This window comes from Pelophylax lessonae (assembly GCF_965119305.1).
Source record: "Pelophylax lessonae genome assembly, chromosome: 1".
In the NCBI taxonomy this organism is placed as follows: domain Eukaryota; kingdom Metazoa; phylum Chordata; class Amphibia; order Anura; family Ranidae; genus Pelophylax; species Pelophylax lessonae.
Window position 1 is genome coordinate 760,734,533 of NC_138768.1, and position 25,808 is coordinate 760,760,340.

Below are 25,808 nucleotides of genomic sequence, written 5' to 3' on the forward strand. Positions count from 1 at the left end.
GACAACCCTGGGCTGTGGTTGTGGGGGTCTGTGGGTGGGGGGCTTATCAGAATCTGGAAGCCCCCTTTAACAAGGGGGCCCCCAGATCCCACCCCCATGTACCTTCTCTCTGCTTTTACAGCTCTTATATAGACAAGGGTCTACGTCAGCCATGTCGTCAAGTAGGGATAAGGTGCTTTGGGGTGGAGGGATTCTGCCCCCCTGCCCCAAAGCCCCTACCCCCCATGTTGAGGGCTTGTAGCCTGGTATGGTTCAGTAGGGGGGGGCACTCGCTCATCTCCCTCCCTTTCCTGATCTGCCAGGCTGCATGCTCGGATAAGGGTCTCGTATAGATTTTTGGGGAAACCCTACGCTGTTTTTTTTAAAATGTTGGCATTTTCTTTTTTCTTCATTTTTTTAAATTTGTATTGCCGGGAGCCGACAATACATTACAGCTGTGAGCAAGTTTAAATTACATGTTTCCCTTTAGAAATGTCAGTATTGCTGCAGCAGGATCCATACAATGTACAGATGCTCCGTTTTACAGGCCCATTAAGGGGACCCCCCCAGGCACGATATTTAAAATAATTTTTAAATTTTATTGTTTCACTTTAAGCATCATTAAAATAACTGCTCCTTTAAAATCGATCTTTTTTTTAAAAAAAAAATTTGCATTGATACATGTCCCCCACGGCAGTACCCAGGTCCCCATACACGTTTTATGGCAATACCTTGAATAAAAGACTTTAAAATTAGGACGTTTGATTTTTCATGTTCGTGTCCTATAGACTTTAATGGAGTTTGCATGTTCACTAGAACTTTTTCCCTGTTTGAGATATTCTGGTGCAAACCGAACAGGGGGTGTATTTTAATGTAATGCTTATGTTACCTAATCTGATGGGTTCCTGTGACTTTTGAAATTGCAGCACTTGATGCTCTTTTATCTGAATCATCTCCTCCTTTTTTTTTCTCGGGGTTTGGAGGACACGGTAGGAAAACTGTAACAGGCTTGTGGAACACCTGAGTTGATGGCTGCTTCATGTGGATGAGTGGACTACTAGATACCATTGGATGGTATATATCATGTTTCACCTTGAGTAGTGAAATAAGTGAAGTATCAATAGGCTGAACCTGTAAGATAAGAGCAAAAACGTTTTGAAATTTACAAAAACATAAAACTAATCATATGCGATATGGAAAAATCTAAAAGAATATTGTTTACATTTTTTAAAAGGGTTACGTTTCAAAAGCTGATCTACTAGTTCATCTCATTAACACTCTAGCATTAAGCAGTATTAAATCCAAAAACTAAAATGTAATATATTGTAGCTTACCAATCCTTAAATGTAGTGGTTGCATGAGTTTTGAATGTCTTGTCTCTATTGCTCCTTCACTCTGGATAAAGGAGCAATAGAGACACTCTCAGACAGTAGCATTGTTAACCGGTTGCCGACCGCCGCACGACTATATACTGCGGCGGTCAGCCCCGGCCAGGCAGAGTGACGTATCGGTACGTCACTCGCCTGTCACTGACTTGCGAGCCTATTGCGGGCGGGCGCGCGCCCGCCGAGGCGCGCGCCCACCGCGGCTTGTTCACAGACAAGTCAGTGCGTGTGACCGGCGGACTCGATGTCCGCCAGTCACACTGCGATCGCTCCTGTGAAGGGAGAAAGACAGAGCGGCTTGTGTAAACAAGCTGCCTGTCAGTTCTCCCTGTGTAAAAGTGAAGATCTGTCCGTTCTACTATGTAGAACGGTTGATCTTTGCTTTTACACCAATAGGAATGTCCCTGCACAGTTAGAATCACGCCCCTAGGACACACTTAACCCCTCCCTGTCCAATAAAGTTAACCCCTTCCCTGCCAGTGTCATTTTTGCAGTAACAGTGCATATGTATAGCACTGATTACTGCAGTAATGTCACTGGTACCCCCAAAAGTGTCAAAAATGTCAGTCAAGGGTCCGATCTGTCCGCCGCAATGTCGCAGTACTGAAAAAAAAATCGCAGATCGCCGCCATTACGCGTTAAAAAAAAAAACACCAAAAATGACAAAAATCTTTCCCTTTGTTAGTAAACGCGATAACTTTTGCGTAAACCAATCAAAATACGCTTTTTGCGATTTTTTTTACCAAACATAGGTAGCATAAAACAAATTGGCCGAAAAATGTTAAAAAATTTTGATTTTTCATTTTTTTTGGGGGAATTTCATATAAAAAATGTGAAAAATATTGTTATTTTTGCAAAATTTACGCTCTTTTTTTGTTTATAGCGCGTGATCAAAAAATCGCACAGGTGATCAAATACCACCAAAAGAAAGCTCTGTTTGTGGGAAAAAAAGGACGTCAAATTCGTTTAGGTACAGCGTCGCACGACCGCGCAATTGTCCATTAAATTCACGCAGTAAAAAATCGCAAAAAAAACCCTGGTCCTTTAGCAGCCAAATCCTCCGGGGCTTAAGTGGTTAATCTTGAGAGAGGGAAGTATTTTAGATTCACAATTTGCAAACCTAGATGATTACCAAACCAATGCTGAATTCCAGTGACATTTTTTAAGCAGTTAAAGCATTTTGTTTTCTTTTGGGATAAAGGTTTATGTAAATGTATAAAAGCAGACCATTGTAGCCACTTCTGACAATGTTAAATGATTTGTCTTTACCCTCTAAATGCCAATTTGCTGGTGTGTTAATGAAAGGGGAAAAATAAAACACTTACTGGTCAGATCAACTGGTAAAAAACAAAATTAAATTAAATTAAATAAGGAAAACTAAAACAGTCATTGCATTAAAGGATTTTTCAAGCTCTTATATATATATATATATATATATATATATATATATATATATATATATATATATATATATATATATATATATATATATATATATTTAGAGTTAATTACACTTTGACCAAGGCTCAACAACATAGGTTCCTATGCCTTCAAGTATCTTCTCCAAAATGGGAGGTAAACGAAAGATTTAACAGAGAAAGAGAAATCTCTTGTCATGGCTACAGAAAGTAAATGGATGAGATGGCAGATATGTAGAGGGATTGAGGAAACTTTGGAGTACTTAATGCTAAGGACATTTGCAATTAACTAATGCTAGTGTAGAATGGAACAATTCTATGAGGATAGTTACATTTTCAGTGTCAGTGGGAGAAAAAAATACTGCTGCGTTGGTGTCAGAGGGGATAAAAATGCCACTGCATCAGAGTCAAGGGAAGAAAAAAATACCGCTACATTGGTGTCTACTAATGGAAAAAAGTCTACTGCATCAGCATCAGTGGAAATGAAAAAAATACTACTCTGTTTTGGTGTCAGTCCATAGGCAGCCTTAGCATCTGTATCAGTGAAATGAAGGAGGGGAGCTGGGAATTTTGGTGTTCATTGTTTAGAGTGCACTGAATTAAGAGTCCCTGTGTGGCTCTGAGGGAGGAAGGGGGACTGAAGGGCTCTGAAGTAGGTAAAGTTCCTAGACGACTTTTTGATGGTTTAAGGAGTAGAGTGTTGTTCTCCCCACCCTACATGTTCTCACGCTTCTTAAAGATCTCCTTTTTCTCATGGCACCTACACAGGAATGAAGGCATCTTTCAATTCTTCCCATCTCGGGTCACAGTAGTCTGCCATGTTTTAAAGCTGAACAAGAGGAAGGGAAGTCTGCCCTGAATTCCAAGTGGACTCCTGCACTGAGAAGGAGGCATCCACTCCTTCTGCTCTATTTCACTAACAGTAGGCTGCCATTGGAGGTAGGAGAAAGCCCAGGCTTTTCCCTCTAGCCACTATCCATTATCCTACACTTTTCTACAGAAATGATGCTGCTGTCACTTCCATCAATCTACAGAAAGTTTCCAGTTATGCCAAATCGTATCCAACTGAACAGATTGGACATCTAACATATATGAAAATGTTTGGAAACAATGTACTTTAGCTTTTAGAGTTATATTCACTGTGTAGACTCCTTGTCATAAACAGGGGCTACTATGTCAATTTAGTTTTGGCTGGGATGTGGTTAGGTCAGACTGTTTTTTTCCCTAACCTTAAGTTGGCTTGTGATTTCTTACTGTTAACAGTAGATGTCACTGGTATCACTGGTCATAGTATGAGATTTCACAAACAAAACTAAGTTATAAATATATATATATATATATATATATTCATCTGCTAATCTAGCAGGAGGTTTATGCCACTGGTGCATGCCGAGGGAGGATAAAAAAATTTGGGACAGGCCATGTGCTCTCTCCATTGCCTCAAAGCTGAGGCTTGAGGAGGTGCTGCTGGATGGGGCTCTGCTGTTAAGCCCAATAGTCTGGTTTGGGGCTGAACATGTGCTGAAATGGTCCTGAAGCTGTCTGCCCGGTCTGGAGAAAGCTGTGTCAAGGAGGAGACTTAGTCAAGGCCCCTTGCTGGAGAGAGCCAGGAACAAGGCTAGCCTCTCAGGGCCTGGTGACTTACATGGAGGACACACTGAAATTTGGAAATGTGCTTGCATTTTTGCTTGGATGACTTAAACATTCTGAAACAGTGATTCTGATCTGATACAATATCTGGGAACCCTAACCCTCACCTCCTTAACAGTTCCGCAATAAACTCTATAAAGACTAAAAGTGACTGGTGCCAAATTTCCTTTCTAGGTCCTCCTATTTTAGCCATGGACTTAGCCCTGGGGTAAAATGCTAGGCTGCTCATGGCCTCTGGATGTGATATCCTGCCTTTGGGGGGGTCAGAGGGGTGCTACAACTGAAAATTGCTTTATAAATTAAGTGATATTTCAATATAAGATGATATACTGTATATACACAAATATTTAACTGGTGAATAATGTGTTTCCTGTAGTCAATATTTTTAGTAAATGATACCTACATTTATACAGAAACAGTAGCTTATCCATCCCCTCTTAGCTCCATGGGGTTTTACTTTCTAAAGGTCACATTTTCATGAACAATATCTATGGTTTTTAGACTAAAAACAGCATACCTCATCTAGAAGATCCATTAAGCCTAGGTTTCTTAATACCCACAGATGTTTAAATTCCAGGTGCTTACATAAAAGTCAGTTTGCTGAATTGCATACCCCCAAAAGAGTCCTTATCATTGCTGGTATATCATAATGATTCTAACTTGTAATAATGTCTTTCCTACTTCTGTCTCAAGGACTGCTGTTTTGGGAAATAACTCACAATTTATGCTCCAGATGCAGTACATTTTACAAAAAAGGCACAGCTACAGACATACCTTAAACTGTACAATTACAGAGGAGCTGAGGCAGCCAGGGGGGTAATTTAAAGAAATCCGTGAATCCACGCTCAGCTTTAAAGATAATCCTTTTTTAGGAACAGTAAAATTTTCTTTCTTTAAACACGATATGACAGAAAATGTCCCAAGCTTGTAGACCTTTATTTCTGCGAAACTTCCCTATATTAATGAAATAGGAAATATAAAACAATGAAACAAGTTTGTTGGAAAGGCATATTAAAAAAAAAATCACAATTTAAAAACAAATACAGACAACAACATGTGTCTGGGATTATGTTGTTGTTTATAAATCATCATTAATCTGGTATACTTTGTATCATTCATTACATTATTGTCCATTGTACCCATACTGCATGACACTTTTTACTTAAAGTGGTTGTAAACCCTTACATATGCCCACTGGAGTGATTATCCTCAGGTAATACACTGAGATAAAAATACTCCTACATAGGTTGTACCAGTTTATCTGTGGCCCTCTCTCCTGTACAGCCCTTAAAGATCAAAGACTTATTTTTCAGCTCCAGAAAGCAGGGGACAGGAATTCAGTGTCACACATTTCACTGCATAAGAGGAAAGCTGAGTTTAACCACTTTACCACCGGAGGATTTTGCTGTCTTCCGTCCAGGCCACTTTTTGCGATTCGGTGCTGTGCGACTTCAACTGACAATTGCGCGGTCGTGCGACGCCGTACCCAAACGAAATTTACGTCCTTTTTTTCCCACAAACAGAGCTTTCTTTTGGTGGTATTTGATCACCTGTGCGATTTTTACTTTTTGCGCTATAAACAAAAAAAGAGCGTTTATTTTGAAAAAATAACAATATTTTTAACATTTTTTTATATGAAATTCCCCCCAAAAAAGATGTAAAAACCAATTTTTTAAAAAATGTTTGGCCAATTTGTTTTATGCTACATATGTTTGGTAAAAAAAATCGCAATAAGCGTATTTTGATTGGTTTGCGCAAAAGTTATTGCGTTTACTAACAAAGGGAAAGATTTCTGTCATTTTTGGTGTTTTTTTTTTTAACGCGTAATGGCGGCGATCTGCGATTTTTTTTGCGGGACTGCGACATTACGGCGGACAGATCGGACCCTTGACTGACATTTTTGACACTTTTGGGGGTACCAGTGACATTACTGCAGTAATCAGTGCTATATATATGCACTGTTACTGTAAAAATGACACTGGCAGGGAAGGGGTTAATTTTATTGGAGAGGGAGGGGTTAATGTATGCCTGGTGCTTACTGACGTGTAGGGGGGGAGGTGACTGTGTGAGTCATGGACAGATCGGATGTCCAGCTATGCTGAACAGTCCGATCTGTCACTCCCTGTCACTATGGAGATCCGCCCGCTGTGTTTACACACAGCGGGCGGATCTCCAGACTCGATCCCCGACGATCGGGTAAGAGCAGCGGCGATCGCCGCTGCTCCTCCCCTGGCCCGACTCCCGCTGTGAATGAAAACAGCGGGAGCGAGCCTCCGGCGGCGGGCAAGCGCCGCCCAGAAGGGGGAGTGTCTGACGACGTTAATACTACGTCGTCAGACGATAACGAGCCACTCTGCCGCAGTAGTATTACTGTGAGCGGTTCTAAAGTGGTTAAACTGAGACCTGAGTGGGGGGAGTTTGCCAGAGCCCTCTACACTCTCTCATAGAGAAACATGCACAGCTGAGGCTTTCACTCACCTGCTGTGTGCTGAAGGGGCAGTGGGGACATTTCTGAGGATTGCTTGGTGTTGAGTTAGACTGTCAGAAGAGCTTCATGCAGATAACATGAAGGAGGAAAGATCGGATAGGAGCCACACTAGCAGGACTGGTGCAAGGATTTTTGACACCCTAGGCAAAATCACATTTTGCTGCCCCTCCTCTTGGCTCTGCCCCTGACTCAATTTTTTGCAGCATGGCTCCACCTATTTCTTCAGCCGTGGATCTGTACCTCTGGACCCAGAAGACAAATAATGGCACCACCGGCTTGCTTCCTCACGCCATGGATAGGCTAGGGTACTATACATGCAGGCTAGGGTAGTATATTGACAGGCTAGAATAGTATATAGACAGGCTAGCATAGTATACAAGCAAGCAAGCAAGCTAGGGTAGTATACGGACAGGCTAGGGTAGTATATAGGCAGGCTAGGGTAGTATACGGACAGGCTAGGGTAGTATATGGAAAGGCTAGGGTAGTATATAGGCAGGCTAGGATAGTATGTAGACAGGCAGGCTAGGGTAGTATATAGGCAGGCTAGGGTAGTATACTGACAGGCTAGGGTAGTATACAGGCAGGCTAGGGTAGTATAGGCTAAGGTAGTATACAGGCAGGCTAGGGTAGTGTACAGAGAGGCCATGGTAGTATATAGACAGGCTAGGGTAGTAAACAGCCCGGCTTAGGTAGTATATGGACAGACAGTGCTCGGTCTCTATCAGTGCTGTACTCACATAGAGCTTCTTAAATTTGGCCTCATAGAAGAGAAGTGGCTGTGTACATTTCACCACCTCAGAGGTCTCATCATCCCTGTCAGGCAGTGGTATGTCCCCCGTAGGGGAAGAGCTTTTGGTCAGAGATAGCTGCAAAGAAGCCATGATGTGAGATAGGGTCCCTGTCCCCAAGAAAGAAGGAGTCCCTGTCCCCAGTGAAGATGGGGTCCCTGTCTCGAGGAGATAGAGTGGGGTACGGGATGGTTTTTGTTTTTTTTGTTTGTGCAGAAGGAATGGATGGGGGGGGGGGGTTGGGCTTCAGGACTCTGGCTGGGGAGGACACTGGGCTGAGCGGCGCTGCATGAGGCAGGAGAGAGGGACCCAGAGGAATCAACCGAGCCCACAGTCAGGGAATCCGAGACTAAAGAGCAGCCAGTGTGGTACAGCAGGGAGCTCTGCTACCCACCCTCAGAGGCAGGTCTCTTTATTTGGGGGACACGAGGCTTAAAGCGGAGTTCCACCCTGGGAAAGTTTTTTTTATAAAAATACCCCCAGGACAGTCAGGGCTAGTGCATTCCACAATGGATAGCCTCTGATCTGTCCCGGGTTGCACTTACCTTTTAGAAGAAATACTTACCTTAAAAATGTATTGTCCAGCGCTGCCATCTCAGGTGTGGGCAGCTTGAAGCCAGTGCGATCCTCTTCTGCGTCCTCTTCCGTCTTCTTCGGTCCCACGATGCACTGCACCGGCCCCGCCGTCACTTCCGGTACCGCAGCGTCATTCCTGCACAGCTTCTAGGCATGCCCAGAAGCTGTTTAGCAAAGGTATGACAGCGCCTGCACCGGAACTGACGTCGGGGCCGGTGCAGGCGCATTGATTCCTGGGAGCGATGACGTTCAGCTCCCAGGAATCATTGCAAGCCAGGAAGTAACGACTCGCCGTGGCCGTCGAGGGGAGGAAGAGGAAGTAAGGTGAGTATACTTTCTTCTAAAACAAGGTAAGTAAAAAAAAAAAAATTGCGATTATCCATTTGTTTTTCAGGTGACCCGGAGCAAGAAGATGGAGGTAAGTATAATTTTAGGGTGGAACTCCACTTTAAGTGACCACCTTATTAAAGAGCCGCCTCTGCCGCCCCTCTCAAAGTGGACCCATGGTAGGACCGGTGTTCCGTGAGAATTACCTACCCGTGAGAAAAACCTACCCTCGTCACTTCCGGTGCACCCTCAGTGTGTGTAACGCGGCGGTTACATTAAAACAGCTGGGCTAAAATATGAGTCATCTCCACTCCTGTCCCTGTCACTTCCCTGATCTCGGATAGTAAATATAAAAGCGGCGGCGGGTGTATGAAAACATAAATCACGGAGCCGAGAGCCGCTTTTATATTTACTAGCCGAGATCAGGGCAGTGACAGGGACAGGAGCGGAGATGACTTATATTGCAGCACAGCTGTTTTAATGTAAGCGCCGCGTGGGTAGGTTTTTTTTCACTGACACCGTGATAATTTCATACTAGTGCACATGGGCACTAGTCAGCTCCTCAGCTGTTCCATTAGGTATCCGGGGCTGTGGGCATGCGCACTGCTGCGCTGCTCAGCTGTTCCTGGCAGGAAGTGACGAGGGTAGGTTTTTCTCACGGGGTAGGTAATTCTTACGGAACACCGGCCCTGATGGTGATCTGAAACAATTTCACCCTTTTTAAAGCCCAACTTTTCTTGATTTAAAGTTAGATCTTTATTTCTGTTTGTACTCCAAAGAATAACTGGATGTGGAGAGATGTTTTTGAGAGACCCCTTCATGAAACTGCATCTCAATCAAACGGCCATTTCCAACTTTTCTAACTTGAATTAGGATACAGAAGCACAATTATGGCAATCACTTGCTAAGAGTTGACCAGGCAGGTGTTTCTGCTCAGTGCTTGTTAAAACATAAACCACATTTCATACATTGAATTAGCTGCATTATTTATTTAATCAGTTTCCGAAGCAAACCTGAAAGCAGGAAAAAAAAGTTTTCTTTTCATGCTGGCTTTTTTTATTTTTTTATTTCGTTAAAGCGAAATAATACAGCCTGTAAAAAAAAAAAAATAATAAAAGTCAGCATTTACAAATACTGTAGCTGCTGACTTTTAATATAAGGACACTTACCTGTCCAGGGATCCTGCGATGTCGGCATCCCAAGCCACCAGCTCGAGGTGCAGGCACCAGCATCTTCACTAAGGAAAACAGGAAGTAAAGCCTTGTGGCTTCACAGCCTGTGTCCTACTGTGTATGCGTGAGTCATGCTGCGCTTTTCTGAATGCTCCCACTGTCTTCTGGGACCTGTGTATCTCCCAGAAGGCAGCTGGAGGAAAGAGGAGGGGGTGTAAATTTCTTAGATCGCCATGCTGCGATCTTACCCTGAAATTGGAGCAGGTACCTGGTTTTGACAGGTATCTGCTCCCCCCCCCCCTCCACTGCCAAGTTTGGCACTTTTTGGGGGGGAGAGGGGGCGAACAAGGGGAGGTTTCTCTTTTGGGTGGAGCTCCTCTTTAAGCTGCTTGTAAAGTGATTGTAAAGGATGAAGGTTTTTTTTATCATCATGAATTATATGCATGAAGGTAAACAACCTTTTACACACAGCCCCCCACCCCCCTAATACTCACCTGAACCCCCTCTCATTCCAGCGATGTGCATAAGAGACTCAGCTGTCCCAACACTCCCTCTCCTCATTGGCTGAGACATTGCCATTGGCTCCCACTGCTCCCACTTCCTCCTGGTGCACGACAATGCCCGGCCTCATGTGGTGAAAGTATGCAGCCAGCTTCTGGAGGATGAAGGGATTGATACCCTTAAATGGCCCCCACTTTTGCCTGACTTAAATCCAGCAGAATACCTCTAGGACATTATGTTTCAGTCCATCCGACACCGCCAGGTTGCACCTTAGTCTGTTCAGGAGCTCAATGATGTCCTGGTCCATATCTGGGAGGAAATACCCAGGACACGATCTGCCGTCTCATTAGGAGCATGCCCCGACATTGTCAGGCATGCATACAAGCACATGGTGGCCATACCAACTACTAAGTACGTTTTTGAGTTGCTGCAATGAAATTTCAGCAAAATTGACTAGCCTGCTGCATCAATTTTTCACTTTGATTTTAGGGGTGTCTTTGAATTCAGCGGTAGGTTGATCATTTTCATTTCCATCAAAGGATGTGGCATCCTTTCATTCCTAACATATTACTCAGTCCATATCAGTATAAATATCCAATATGATATTTTTCCCCATTGAGATCTGACATGTTTCCAAAGTGTTCCTTTAATTTTTGTTGAGCAGTGTATTTTATATCTAGAGTAGCACTTGTTTTAAAATGATCACTTATAAAACTGGAAAAAATATTTTTTCCTTTTTAAAATATGCCCTCTCTTCTGATATGTTCCCCAACTCTCTAAAATATGCACTCGTCACATCCATGCTTAAAAAGCCTTCATGGGATCCCACCAACCTTAACAAACAATGATCCAAACTCCTTAAACGACTGGTCTGCAATTGACTGAGCTACCTCCTCAGTAAGAATTTCCCTTCAGCCTGGTTTTACCCTCAACACTCCACAAAAAACTTCCCTCCTAAAACTCACAAATGATATACTGATGGGTAAAACCAATGGTCACTATTCTGTACTCCTACTCTTAGACCTCTCTTCTGCCTTTGATACAGTTGACCACTCCTCCTCAAAAAAAAAACTCCCCTTCCTTGGTCTCCATGGCTGTACTCGTCCTTGGCTCTTATTCCACCTATCCTATCACACCTACAGTGTAACTTACAATTCTACATCCTCTTCTCCTCTTCCTTTTTCGGCCGGAGTCCCCCTAGGTTTTGTTTTTTCCTACTCTTGATCTTCATCCCTTATTCCTGTGTCAGCTGATAGCCTCCCAAGGCTTTCAATACCATTTCTACGCTGATGACATCCAAATCTATCTCTCTCTCCCCCATAGCTCCCTCCATTAGTCTCCTCACACATTGCTAATTTACTGACAGACATATCAGACTGAAGGTCACACCACTTCCTCAAACTCAATCTATCTAAAACTGAGCTCGTATTTCCTCCTCCATGTGCCCCTTCTCCTGACTTCTTTGTCAAGATCGATGGCACAACTATCCACCCATCCCTGCATGCCAGGGTACCAGGTGTAATCCTGGACTCTGAACTTTCCTTTTGGCTCCACATTCAATCGCTGTCCAAATCTTGCCACCTTAACCTTCCCAACATCTCCAAAATACACACCTTCATAAACCAATGACACCGCTACCGCAAGTCCCTTCTTATTGGCTTACCTTTACATAGGCTATCCCCAGTTCAGTCCACTCTGAATGTTGCTTCCAGACTCATCCAGCTTACCAACCGTTGAGAGTATGCTACCCCTCTCTGCCAATCTCTCAATTGGCACTCAATGTATGAAATTCAAGATACTAACAACTTACAAAGTCATCCACAACTCTGCCCCAGCTACATCACTAACCTAGTCTCAAAATACTAACCAAATTATTTTCTTCATGCCTCCTAAGACCTCCTGCTCTCCAGATCCCTCATCACCTCCTCCCATGCTCATGTCCAGGACTTCTACTGAGCCTCTCCCATCTTCTGGAACTCTCTAGCCCTATTTGTCTGACTATCTCTTACTGTCAGGGTCTGGACTGGAACCTGGGACCTCTGCTGTGTCTAGAAATGACTTTTCCCACTGAGCCTCCTGAGATGCCTGATCCATTGGACCCTGCTTTTTGCCTTGACTTCTGCTAAACCTTGAACTTTTTGCTCTTCCCGTGCACCTTCTGATTTAGGCCATGTCTCTGCACTCACTGTTTGCCAGATTATTGTGCTTTCTCCAGCCCATATCTCATTCTTGTCTCTCCTGCTGCCATCTGTATCTTCATTACCATTATTCGTTACTGACCTTTGGCTTGTTCCTCGACTAAGCTTCTGCTTAAACCCAACCTGCAACCATTCATCGTCTACTTTTGGCTTGTTCCTCAATGCTTCTGCTTGATCCCCACCTGCTTATCTGCCACTGGACCCCGGCTTGCTCACCTCCTGGTGGGTTGATCCTGAGGACTGCCACCTGGTATTAACTTGCAGCAAAACCCATATCCACCATTAGGAGCTCTGGTGAATACCGCTCTTAGACCCCACACCTCAGGCAAACCAATGTCACCTGCCAGGGTGACCTGTTCGTATACCTGTCTGACTTGTCAGTTGATGCTGCTCCACTGCTATAGCTACTGGCCCCTGGCTTGACTCCAGACTGTGACACCTACCCTGTCCACTTTTAGGACATCCCTGAAAGCCCTTCTCTTTAGAAAAGCCTATCTTACCTCCATGAACAACTTTACTTTCATGTTCTCCTTTAGCTTATCCCCCACAGTTATTACCTTTTGTATTACTTGACCTTCCAGTTTAGATTGTAAGCTCTAGTGAGCAGGGCTCTCTGACTCCTCCTGAATTAAATTGTATTGTAATTGTACTGTCTGCCCTTACTTTGTAAAGCGCTCTGAAAACTGTAGGCACTGTATAAAAAAATAATATAGAAAGCAAAATAACTATTAGAAGGCAAATCACAACGAGAAAGCCTTCTATGCCCCAGAAAAAAAGTAATTTATATATATCTCGTTAATCTAATATAAGACATAAAGCTATTGCTAATATATTAGTCCCTTTGCTGAAAAGTAAAAATATGGAATCTAGTCGGGTTAAATATCCACACTGGTTGCTTGTTTTTTTTATCCATGTATATAGATGTAAATACACAGTGCACCACAAAAGTATCTGAACTGACTCGGGGGTATTCTCATTTTATTCAGGCATTTATAATAAGAAGCAGCTCTTAAGAGATGTTAGATAAAGTGACAATACAGACACCATGCAATTATTAGGAAGGAGAAAGATAAACAATGTAGAGAAGATAAACGGTAGACAATGGGCACAATCACACTGCTTTGATTGAATTTTGAGAGTTTGCTGGAATTTGCAAGAGAGGAACACCTTTTAAGAAAAAAAAAAAAAACTTTAAGTCCCGGTTCACACTTGTGCGATGCGGGAAGGCAGCGAATTCGCAGACTGTTCCCGCATCGCAAACGCACATCTGGCAGTTCACACTGCCATATGCGATACGCAGGGGGTGTCAATTAAATGTTAACGACACCCCCAGTTTGATCACATATCGCAGTGCGATCTGACAGTTCACACAGGATCGGATCGCACAAGTGTGAACCACTGTGCAATCCGATCCTGATGCGGCTGGAAAAAAGGGTCCTGTGCGTCTTTTGTGCGGGTGCAGTGCGAATTTCAGCCATACAAAGTGTATGGCTGAATTCGCATCCGCACATCCGATCACATGTAATGAAGGATCAGTGCGCTCCGATATTACATGCGATCGGCGCACTTGCAAGAGTGTGAACTGGCCCTTAAGTGCCTTCAGCTATCATCTCTCTTCATTGTTACTGCAGAATTGGTACCAAAATTTAGAACTGGGTACCAGCCTCACTGATTTAATTGGGTATTCTTCAAAACCAATAAAGCATGGACACCAGCATATAACTGTACATGCAACTTGTTTGCTTTACTTAGTTGTGACCACTTAAAGGCAGTTTCTCTACACTAAACCTTACTTTCCTTCAAAGTGATTCTAGCAGTGTGTAAGGCCTTGCCCAATGCTGCCACCATGTGTGGATAACTTGATTTTACAGTGGTATACAAATACTAACTTTGGAGCATCATTTGTATTAGATTATCTCACAGCAGTGAAAAGAAAATGCCTAATATTTAACAGACTTCCTATAAACAGATATAATCTGGCTTTCAACTACCATTAGTAAGCACAGTTTATTGGATACACATTGTTCTAACAATCATGGCAGGATCTGAAGTGTAGCCATTTTTCCTCTTCAGTATTTAATAGCTGTCAATGAGGGTAGGAACAGATATAGTATGCTTTCCACTCACGCCACCTAAGCTGGCCATAGATGGGTGTTTTTTTTCTTCTTTCAGGAGGTTGAATAAAACAAAACAAAATAATGAAGTATTCCTCCATCCACATGAATAAGGTTGGTGGATGAAGGAATTCCCCCTGTCTGGACATTGTATTATGAGACTAGGACCCATCACTGTCAGGATAAACTCAACAAAAGTGTGTCCCTCAGATAGAAGTCATTTAAAGAATCTACTTCATTCAAGCAAGTACAGCTGCACAATGATTGCAATTCGGCTGGTAGCTGCTAAACTTGCCAAATTTCAATCAGTATATGGCAAGCTTTTGGGCTGGACTCAGGACCCACCACATTAGCTAACCTAAATATCTGATATATTTTTTTTAAATTCTGATATTTCAATTTTTTTTTTATTTAAGCCCGCCTTGCAAATAGTTGGGGGTAGGTGATGTAGTGTGCTTGGACCTCAGCTTTAGTTCTACAGTACCTACCTATAACTTGAATATCAGTTCTAGTTTATATTTATAAGTCAGAACTATGTGAAAAGTACTTCTATCACTTACAGTATCCATGGTAAATTGAAACCTGATGGGTTGTTTTGGGTTATTGCAATTTCCACTCCATTCTGATAAGCATGCTAGGAGCTCTTTCTAGAAATTATTAACCAATTCAGCTCCGGAATGTTTACCCCCCTTCATGACCAGGCCATTTTCTGCAATATGGCATTGCATAATTTAGCTGACAATTGCGCAGTCGTGCAACACTGTACCCAAATGAGATTTATGTCCTTTTTACCTACAAATAGAGCTTTATTTTTGTGGTATTTGATCACCTCTCTGTTTTTATTTTTTGCGCTTTAACAAAAAAAGGCCGAATATTTTGGAAAAAAAAACAATATTTTTTACTTTCTGCTATAAAAGACATCCAATAAAAAAATGTAAAAAATCGAATTTCTTCATCAATTTAGGCTAAAATTTATTCTGCTACATATTTTTGGTGAAAAAATCTCAATAAGCGTATATTGAATGGTTTTGTGCAAAAGTTGTAGCATCTACAAATGATTGGATATATTTATGGATTTTTTATTTATTGATTTATTTATTTTACTAGTAATGGCAGCGATCAGCAACTTATAGTGGGACTGCAACATTGCGACGGACATATGGGACACTAAGTGACACTTTTTTGGGGACCAGTGACACTAATACAGTGATCAGTGATAAAAAAATATGCCCTGTCACTGTACTAATGACATTGGCACAGAAGGGGTTAACATCAGGGGCAATCAAAGGGTTAAATTTGTTCCTAGGGAGTATTTGCTTACTGCGTGGGGGGTGCTTTAACTGGGAGAAGACAGAGATCCGTATTCCTGCTTAGCAGAAACACAAGATCTTTATCTTCCCTACTGACAGAATGATGATCTGCCTTGTTTAAATAGGCAGGAAAGGTGCTTAAGCCTAGCGCTTTATGTGTGCCACATCCCTAGTGATAATAGGCAAAAAGTGGGGTTCCCCTTAATGGGACTTTACAGGCACATAAATCATATGAAAAGGAGTTAGTTAGAAAAATAATAATTTTAAATTTTATTTATAAACATATATGATAATGGTTTAAAAACAATGCAGGCAAAAAGAAGAGACAGGTAAATCAACCACAGCAGTCTGAACTGAAACCCGACATGTTTCAAAGCCAGGGGAATTTGCTTCTTCTTCAGGGGATGGTTCAAACGGTACTCTAGTGAATAGATAAATTGATATATAAAAAACCATGAATTTTAAAGGTTTTTTAAAGCATTACAGCGTAACTCTAGAGGTTTACATGATAAGTATTAACATTGGCGAGTACTTACAGGGTTGAAAAATAACTGTGCTCAGGTAGCCTGCACGATTAAAAGCATCTGGTGGGTGCGAGTGTCCTTGCGACAGAATGCAATAAAGGAAATGGTAAATAGATATCCTGGTCAGTAGACCATAGATGTTGAGGTCAGGTGTGTAACCCACAATCACTGGACGTCTGAAGTCCTCAAATTGAAGAAGCCAGGGACAGCCTTTTAACATGGATGGATACCAGAGGCATAGGTAGCACCGATCTGAAAAGTAGACAGATCAGGGCTACATTGGTTGATATATATAGTTAATAAGTGAGGGGAAATTGTATTTATTAGTAGCACTTTAACAGACAATGTGCCATAAATGGCCCAACATTAGAGGGGCATATAAGGCCGATATAAAATATAGCGACTAAGTATAAGGCCAGAAGGACGTTTAAGAATGCTACATGATAAACGGGTCTATTAGAAAAGAAAGATCAATACCTGGGTGATAAATGATGGTAAGATGAACGGCGTCCTCTCTGCACCACAGCCAGCAAACAAATGCGCTGGCTGTGTGTTGCGAGAGGTGCACTATAAGAGTGCTGGCCGATTAGTGAGAGACGTTTGTCAGCTGGCTTCAAAGGGGAAGGGCTTCCCGGAACGCTGGTGCCGGCCCACAAACAACGTGCGTCACACATGACACAATGTGGGCGGGAGCGGCATCTGCGCTCCACCGACACGGGGATCAGGGCCGGAAGTGTGAATACACTGCGGCTCCTAATTGGTCCAAGCTGAACCACAAGGGGACAGAAGATAGAAGAAGAGGACCAAACTACCACGCACATAGCGCGGTGTATGTCTCCCCGTGCCGGGACGCCCAGTGAAGGAGGGGCACAACCCGGAACCAAAACAAGATGCTGAAAGAGGTTTAACAATAACAAAATATTGCCAGATTAGTTATAATGCGGGAAAGTGTGCTATGATTGTATCAATCGAGGGTATAAATAATAATTATAATTATTGCATATACATGTCAGCAAGGGCACAACCCACAGATGTAAACAATTACAGACACAGGAGAACAAAAAATGACAGGGTCATCAGCAACAGGAAAATATACATACAACATATGTCAATAATAAAGGAACAATATAAGATAATGAAACAATCATCAGAAAGTATATATGTATATTTTTAACACATGACAATATCAAACATATAATCTTTATACTTTAAAGGATTGCATGTTATACAATATATAATATAGTTGAAAGCAGGACAGAAGAACCATGTAGGCATATAGACACCGATATACAATATAATGGTATATGAAGCCCCATTGTGCTAAGGGTGAATGAACTGATGGCAGTCTGGTTGGGGAGGAGAATTAAATCTCCATCCCTCCAGAGTTAAAACCCTCAAGGAAGGGCTTGAACGATAAGGATCCATTAAGCCCTGGGGGCTCAGTGGCCCTGAGCGAATAGATCCACCTTAATTCAAGTTGGAGGAGGGACTTATTCCAGTCCCCTCCTCTAGGGGCAGGATGGACTCGATCAAGGATCAAGAACTTCACCTTAAGCATTTTGCCGGCGTGTGTTGTAGCCACATGCCTACCCAGAGGTAACTCAGGGTCTGCTTTCCTCATGCTTAAAAGATGGCGATAGGCGCGTTGCCAAAATTCCTGTTTGGTCTTGCCAATGTAAAAACATTGGCAAGAACAAAGTAGGAGATAAACCACGCCCATCGTGCGGCAATTTGCAAAATGCCTAGGTCGGTGGACAGTTCCATTGGGCAATATAGGGAATCTTTGTGTGAACATGTAGCCACAATATTTGCAATTGCCACACATATATGTCCCTCTATATTTACAACAGGTGGACATATCGGTGTCGTGAAACTCACTGCGAACTACTTTGTCTCTCAATGCTGGAGCCCTTTTGTAGGTGAAATTGGGTGAATTTGACACATATTGGCCCAATATAGGATCTGAGGTCAATAGGTGCCAGTGTTTGGATACAATGCGCCTAATTTTTTGATGTTGTTGGTTGTAGGGAGTTATAATCCTTATTGTGTCCTCCTTTCTAAGACTAACTGGTGTTTTTGGAGCTAATAGTTCATGTCTATCACTATTTAAAGCTCGTTGATACGCTTGTTTTAGCGATTTCTTAGAATAACCCCTACGTAGCAGACGTTTTTGGAGTGCGTCAGCAGCCACTTGAAACAGTTTGAGGTCTGAACAGTTTCGTCTGAGCCTCAGATACTGACTAGTGGGAATAGATCTAAGTAGAGGGGTGGGGTGGAAGCTTGATCCATGCAATATGGTGTTACCCGCGGTGGGTTTGCGGTAGAGGTTACTTTGTAAAGTTCCATTTCCGCTACGTGCAATCTCGACATCAAGGAAGGTGATCTGATCAGAGTCCATATTCATCGTAAATGAAAGATTAAAGTCATTCTTGTTCATGTGAACCAAGAAGGCTTGAAGGGACTCTGTGGGACCGTCCCAGATGAGGAACACGTCATCGATGTACCTGGTCCAAAAAAGGATGTGACCAGTGTACATCAACATTGTGTCATCGTCCATAAGAAAATGTTCCCACTCCCCCAGGTACAGGTTGGCATAAGATGGGGCACAACAAGTGCCCATCGCTACCCCCTGCACCTGGAGGTAGTGGGAACCATTAAAAGTAAACACGTTATGCGTGAGGATGTGCAACAACAAGTCTAACATAAACTCTCCATAGGCATTTAATGGGCTTTGGCCAGATATGATATGCTTCACAGCTGCAATACCCCTGGAATGGGGGATTGAGCTGTAGAGAGCCTCTACATCGATAGTGACTAAAGACGCAGTAGGGGGGACCCAAAGGTCCTTAATTTTATTGATGAAATGAATGGTGTCCTTCGTGAAGGAAGGTAACTTATGAACAAGAGGTTGAAGATACGCATCAACTAACTTACTTGCATTGTCTGTAATAGACCCGCATCCCGAAATGATCGGTCTTCCGGGAGGATCAGTAGTACTTTTGTGCACCTTTGGGAGGCCATAGAATGTGGGGGTGACGGGGAATTTGGTGCGGATAAAATTACAAATATCTTTAGAAAAAACATTGTTAAGGTAGGCAGTATCCACCAACTGATAAAATTCCAAGTTGTACTTGGTAATTATATCTGGTGTGATACGCCTATACCAATTGGTATTGTTTAAAATGTTTGTACACATTTTGATATATTGGATGTTGTCCATTATCACAATGTTCCCACCTTTGTCAGCCTGCTTGATGGTAATGGATTTGTTAGTTGCCAAGTTGTTAATCGCCTCTCTTTGTGCTTGAGAAATGTTAGGTTGGAATAAAGGGCGTGTATTTAGTTTTTCAAATTTTGCAAATTGCCGCACGATGGGCGTGGTTTATCTCCTACTTTGTTCTTGCCAATGTTTTTACATTGGCAAGACCAAACAGGAATTTTGGCAACGCGCCTATCGCCATCTTTTAAGCATGAGGAAAGCAGACCCTGAGTTACCTCTGGGTAGGCATGTGGCTACAACACATGCCGGCAAAATGCCTAAGGTGAAGTTCTTGATCCTTGATCGAGTCCATCCTGCCCCTAGAGGAGGGGACTGGAATAAGTCCCTCCTCCAACTTGAATTAAGGTGGATCTATTCGCTCAGGGCCACTGAGCCCCCAGGGCTTAATGGATCCTTATCGTTCAAGCCCTTCCTTGAGGGTTTTAACTCTGGAGGGATGGAGATTTAATTCTCCTCCCCAACCAGACTGCCATCAGTTCATTCACCCTTAGCACAATGGGGCTTCATATACCATTATATTGTATATCGGTGTCTATATGCCTACATGGTTCTTCTGTCCTGCTTTCAACTATATTATATATTGTATAACATGCAATCCTTTAAAGTATAAAGATTATATGTTTGATATTGTCATGTGTTAAAAATATACATATATACTTTCTGATGATTGTTTCATTATCTTATATTGTTCCTTTATTATTGACATACGTTGTATGTATATTTTCCTGTTGCTGATGACCCTGTCATTTTTTGTTCTCCTGTGTCTGTAATTGTTTACATCTGTGGGTTGTGCCCTTGCTGACAAGTATATGCAATAATTATAATTATTATTTATACCCTCGATTGATACAATCATAGCACACTTTCCCGCATTATAACTAATCTGGCAATATTTTGTTATTGTTAAACCTCTTTCAGCATCTTGTTTTGGTTCCGGGTTGTGCCCCTCCTTCACTGGGCGTCCCGGCACGGGGAGACATACACCGCGCTATGTGCGTGGTAGTTTGGTCCTCTTCTTCTATCTTCTGTCCCCTTGTGGTTCAGCTTGGACCAATTAGGAGCCGCAGTGTATTCACACTTCCGGCCCTGATCCCCGTGTCGGTGGAGCGCAGATGCCGCTCCCGCCCACATTGTGTCATGTGTGACGCACGTTGTTTGTGGGAGCGGGTCCGGCACCAGCGTTCCGGGAAGCCCTTCCCCTTTGAAGCCAGCTGACAAACGCCTCTCACTAATCGGCCAGCACTCTTATAGTGCACCTCTCGCAACACACAGCCAGCGCATTTGTTTGCTGGCTGTGGTGCAGAGAGGACGCCGTTCATCTTACCATCATTTATCACCCAGGTATCGATCTTTCTTTTCTAATTGACCCGTTTATCATGTAGCATTCTTAAACGTCCTTTTGGCCTTATACTTAGTCGCTATATTTTATATCGGCCTTATATGCCCCTCTAATGTTGGGCCATTTATGGCACATTGTCTGTTAAAGTGCTACTAATAAATACAATTTCCCCTCACTTATTAACTATATATATCAACCAATGTAGCCCTGATCTGTCTACTTTTCAGATCGGTGCTACCTATGCCTCTGGTATCCATCCATGTTAAAAGGCTGTCCCTGGCTTCTTCAATTTGAGGACTTCAGACGTCCAGTGATTGTGGGTTACACACCTGACCTCAACAGCTATGGTCTACTGACCAGGATGTCTATTTACCATTTCCTTTATTGCATTCTGTCGCAAGGACACTCGCACCCACCAGATGCTTTTAATCGTGCAGGCTACCTGAGCACAGTTATTTTTCAACCCTGTAAGTACTCGCCAATGTTAATACTTATCATGTAAACCTCTAGAGTTACGCTGTAATGCTTTAAAAAAACCTTTAAAATTCATGGTTTTTTATATATCAATTTATCTATTCACTAGAGTACCGTTTGAACCATCCCCTGAAGAAGAAGCAAATTCCCCTGGCTTCGAAACATGTCGGGTTTCAGTTCAGACTGCTGTGGATGATTTACCTGTCTCTTCTTTTTGCCTGCATTGTTTTTAAACCATTATCATATATGTTTATAAATAAAATTTAAAATTATTATTTTTCTAACTAACTCCTTTTCATATGATTTATGTGCCTGTAAAGTCCCATTAAGGGGAACCCCACTTTTTGCTTGTTTAAATAGGCAGACCGTCGGTCTGCCTCTCTCAGGAACAATCGATGGATCCACTGATTGGCACCCGCTGTGTCCAATGACACCCAGATCGGGTCGTGGGCAGAGTGCGTGAGCGCCCTAGGACTGGAAGTGCAGAATCGCATACCTGTATGTCATTCTGTGCACAAGAGTCGCCGCCCCACAGTAATCGTATATGGGGCGGTCGGCAAGGGGTTAAGCTGCAAAGTCAATCACAATTTTTTATACATTTAAAAGATTTGCTCCAGCATCCTGTTCCACGAGGAAATAGATTGTTTTGGGGGGGATTTGTTTTTAATCTTTTCCTTTAAAGCCCTCAACAAAGGGTATATTAATGATCATAAATAAAAAAATAGTATTACAAAGAATGAAGTAAAATGGATACAAAATTGTACTAACCTTGTGATTCCCATGATAACCATCTAAAGAGTTTGGTGTTATATAACTCGCTTGAAGCTTTTCATCAATTGTTTTAACCATCACATCCTTATAACTACCTCTATAATGACTGTTGAATGGAATTGAAATACTTATGGGAAATGGGATTTTAAGATCAGCTTCTTGACTTGAAATATTCAAAACACTGCTGACCAATTCTTCTCCATCTGACACCATTAATGAGCTAATTTCATCAATAAATCTACATTTTAGGCTCTGTAGGACAAAAGAAGGAGCCTTAATGAAGCAGGCCAACTGTTCTTCATCCTCACCTTCGACTTCTACTGTGTATCTGTAAAAAAAATAACATAAAAAATTATATTTCTGTTAATAGATTCATTTGACAACCTATTTTATATATTTTTGTTTTTTTTTGTTTTAAAATTAAAGTGTAAGCTATGGTTTAAAGTGCACAAATAACAAGCATATTTAAAAAGAGATTAAACAAACAATAAAATCTCTAAAATTTCATATAATCTTCAACAAATTATGTAATTTCAAAAGTAATTTCCAATCTTTTTAAATCAGCTTGAATTAAAAACCTGTGGTTCCCACAAAGAAACTCCTTGCTCATGCACTTCCTAATAAAGACTGACAACACTCTGGCCCTATCTTCTAATTTCTCTCCTACATTGTCACCCAGTCATATACACATACAATGCAGAAAATAAATGGCTATGCAGACGCTGAAGTCAAAGGCATGTTCCACCATTGTCATCACCAGAAGACCACCCTGAGCAATTATTGCAGTTGTTACTGGAGCAAGAACTAGTAGGTATGAAGTGGCTTGGGGGCTTAAGGAGATCAACAACAACTAGATAAAATAAAGGATTAACAAAGCTGATAAGACAATTTACTTCTTCTTTAAATAGAAATAAGATGCTAACTGAGAGAGCTCCCTTTACAGTCCAAACATGCAAAATCAAATTTTCTTAAAAATTCTGATGACAAGCTTAAAGTAGAAGATATTTAAATAATCACTACTGTCCTTACTGCAGAAAAATAAATAACTGGAAAAGTAAAAAAAGCCCCGCATTTAGGGAAAGGTATATTGTGCAATAACAAAATACATATATAAAACCAAATCTGGAATCTTGGTATTATAAAATCTCAAAAGACTGGCTGGTTGAACCACAGAGTCTGGCAGGCAGTTAAGGCGTTTAACACTTCTTAAGCAAAATAATTCATGAATGGGCGCCTGAACAAGTAAATATAAACTATCTTCTTATACATATACATTTTAGCCTAATTTGTTTTTTGTCACTTCAAGGGACAGGTTAAGTTTTAAGTGTTTTTGTTTTCAGGGTGCATCAAGCATTTAACACTAATTTTAGAGGTTGGTTAGGTTATTAATCTTAAGGTAGGGAAGGGTTGAGCATTGAGTGGTGCTTTAGTGGCGTACTTTATTAGTTCAACACTGGATACCTTCAGTATTATAACCACAAGTTCTTAATGTCAGGCGCCTTGTATTTAAATCGGACCTTCAGTAATTTTTTCATCTTTCCATCTATTAAATCTTCTGCCCTTGTTGTTTTAACTTTGGATAGTAAAACATTTTTTTTCTGCCAGCAAATACCTTATACAGCCAACTTCCTCTTTCTTGTCTAGTAATATACCTAGGGTAATGACATCATAAACAGCTCTCTCTCATTCTTATGAGAGTTTGCCAGCAAGGGAGGAGGGATGATTCATAGGACAGCCAAGGAGAGCTGTAGAGCTGGAGGAGGTTAGATGAGGGCAAAGATAATAGGAGACTGAAGAGATCCATGAGTGTTCATCAAGAGAGGAGAAATGTGCTGGCAAGCAGTGGTGTAAGTTTGTCTGTCTGTCTGTATATATGTGCATGTGTGTATGTCTGTGTATATGTGTGTGTATGCCTGTATATATGTGTGCTTGTGTGTGTCTGTGTGCCTGAGTAAATCCAGGAAATGAACAGGCAGCAGCTTCAGCTGCCCACAGTCAAAATGGCTGCAGCCAGACTTAGTGGAGGGAGATTTCTGCTGCATATTTGGCAAGTACAGAATCACCACTCTGAGATCGAGGTTGTGTGGGTTGTGCCCCAGTGTATTGGTATGCATAGTTTTGCTGCATTCACTATGTGCATGGCAAGAGATTTATGATATTCTCTCTGACGAAGGGATGTATGGTGAAGAAGAAATTGTGTTGGTGAGTACTCAAGATGGTAGGTCGTAACATGTGTAATTATAGAGTGTACCTCAGCCCAGAAAGTCTGTATACGGGGGCAATTCCACCAGATATGCAGTAATGACCCCGTCTCCCGGTTGCATCTCCAGCAGTGGTTGGGGAGACTTGGATTGATTCTATGTAACAGAGCAGGAGTTGTATACCATCTCAAAATGATTTTATAGCAGTTTTCTTGGGTCGTTATGTTGATAGATCCCTTGTGAGTGTGGGTATATATGTGGTTCCAATCATCAGGGGAGAGGGACACGTCAACATCTCGTTCCCATGCCAGGCAGGCCTTTCCTAGAGTAGGTCTGTCTGGAAACAGGAGTGTGCGGATATAGGAGATAACATATTTTTGTGGGGTGCTTTTAGAACAGAGACTTTCAAAGGGCGTAAGGGGTCTGGAGATCTCTTTAGTGTGGTTTAAAGAGTGAAGAAAGTGGCGCACTTGCATGTAGAACCATTGCGGGATTGGGATGTTCGGCCACTGTGTGATAAGGTCTGATCTGTCTGTAATCTTGCCATTTTGGAGTAAATGGTGGGCACAAAGAAATGGTTGGGGGGATATCCCCTTTAGGAAGATATTGTCTATTCCCATTGGGCAATCAAGGTTAGAGCGGATAGGCGTCATCATGGGTCCTCTTTTTGAGGAGAGGCTGTATTTTAGAGCAGTATCCTGGAAGCATGTCAAGGAAGGGACAATAAGAGGGTGTTCCTTAAGGGCATGTGAGAGATGGCTTGAGGAAATCCATGGGGTAGATCTTAATGAAAGAGTAAAGAAAGAGTCTTCTAGAGACACCCAGTCTGACTTTATCGTGTATATTCCAGTCAACTCTTCGTGAGAGGTGGCACGCTCTATAATAGTTGCGTATATCCGAGAGGCCGATTCCTCCCTTCAATTTGGGAATGGTGAGTTGGTCATAGCTAATTCTAGATCTCTAGATTGCATTGCCAAAGGAAGGTTAGACAAATGCTTTTGTAGGATTTGAAGAACACAGGCAGTAATCTAATTGGGATTGTTTGCAAAAGATAAATCAGGGTAGGGCATTAATTTTCAGGATGGCAGCCCATCTGAACCATGAGGAGATAGGTTTATTCCATCTGTCTAGGTCAGCTGCTAGTGTGCGTAAGGCAGGTAGGACGTTTTTGGAATAAAGATCTGAAAGTTTAGTGGGTAGTTGGATGCCTAGATAGGTGATGATGTCCTGCTTCCAGGTGAAGGGGAAGTTTTGTTGGCATTGTGTTACAGTTGGGGTGGGAAGGGTAATGTTGAGAGCGTGTAATTTATTAA

At 42.1% G+C, this 25,808-nt stretch overlaps 1 protein-coding gene across 1 annotated transcript in view; it reads right to left on the reverse strand.

Moving 5' to 3' along the window:
* The window catches only part of DTHD1 (death domain containing 1), a gene marked incomplete at both ends in the record, with an annotated part of 162,468 nt that overhangs the window by 38,411 nt on the left and 98,249 nt on the right, over nt 1-25,808 (reverse strand). The window contains 3 exons of the mRNA XM_082274161.1: nt 869-1,110; nt 5,207-5,386; nt 22,292-22,622. Of these exons, the coding sequence (XP_082130287.1) occupies nt 869-1,110; nt 5,207-5,386; nt 22,292-22,622 (753 nt within the window). The remainder of the gene's footprint in view (nt 1-868; nt 1,111-5,206; nt 5,387-22,291; nt 22,623-25,808) is intronic.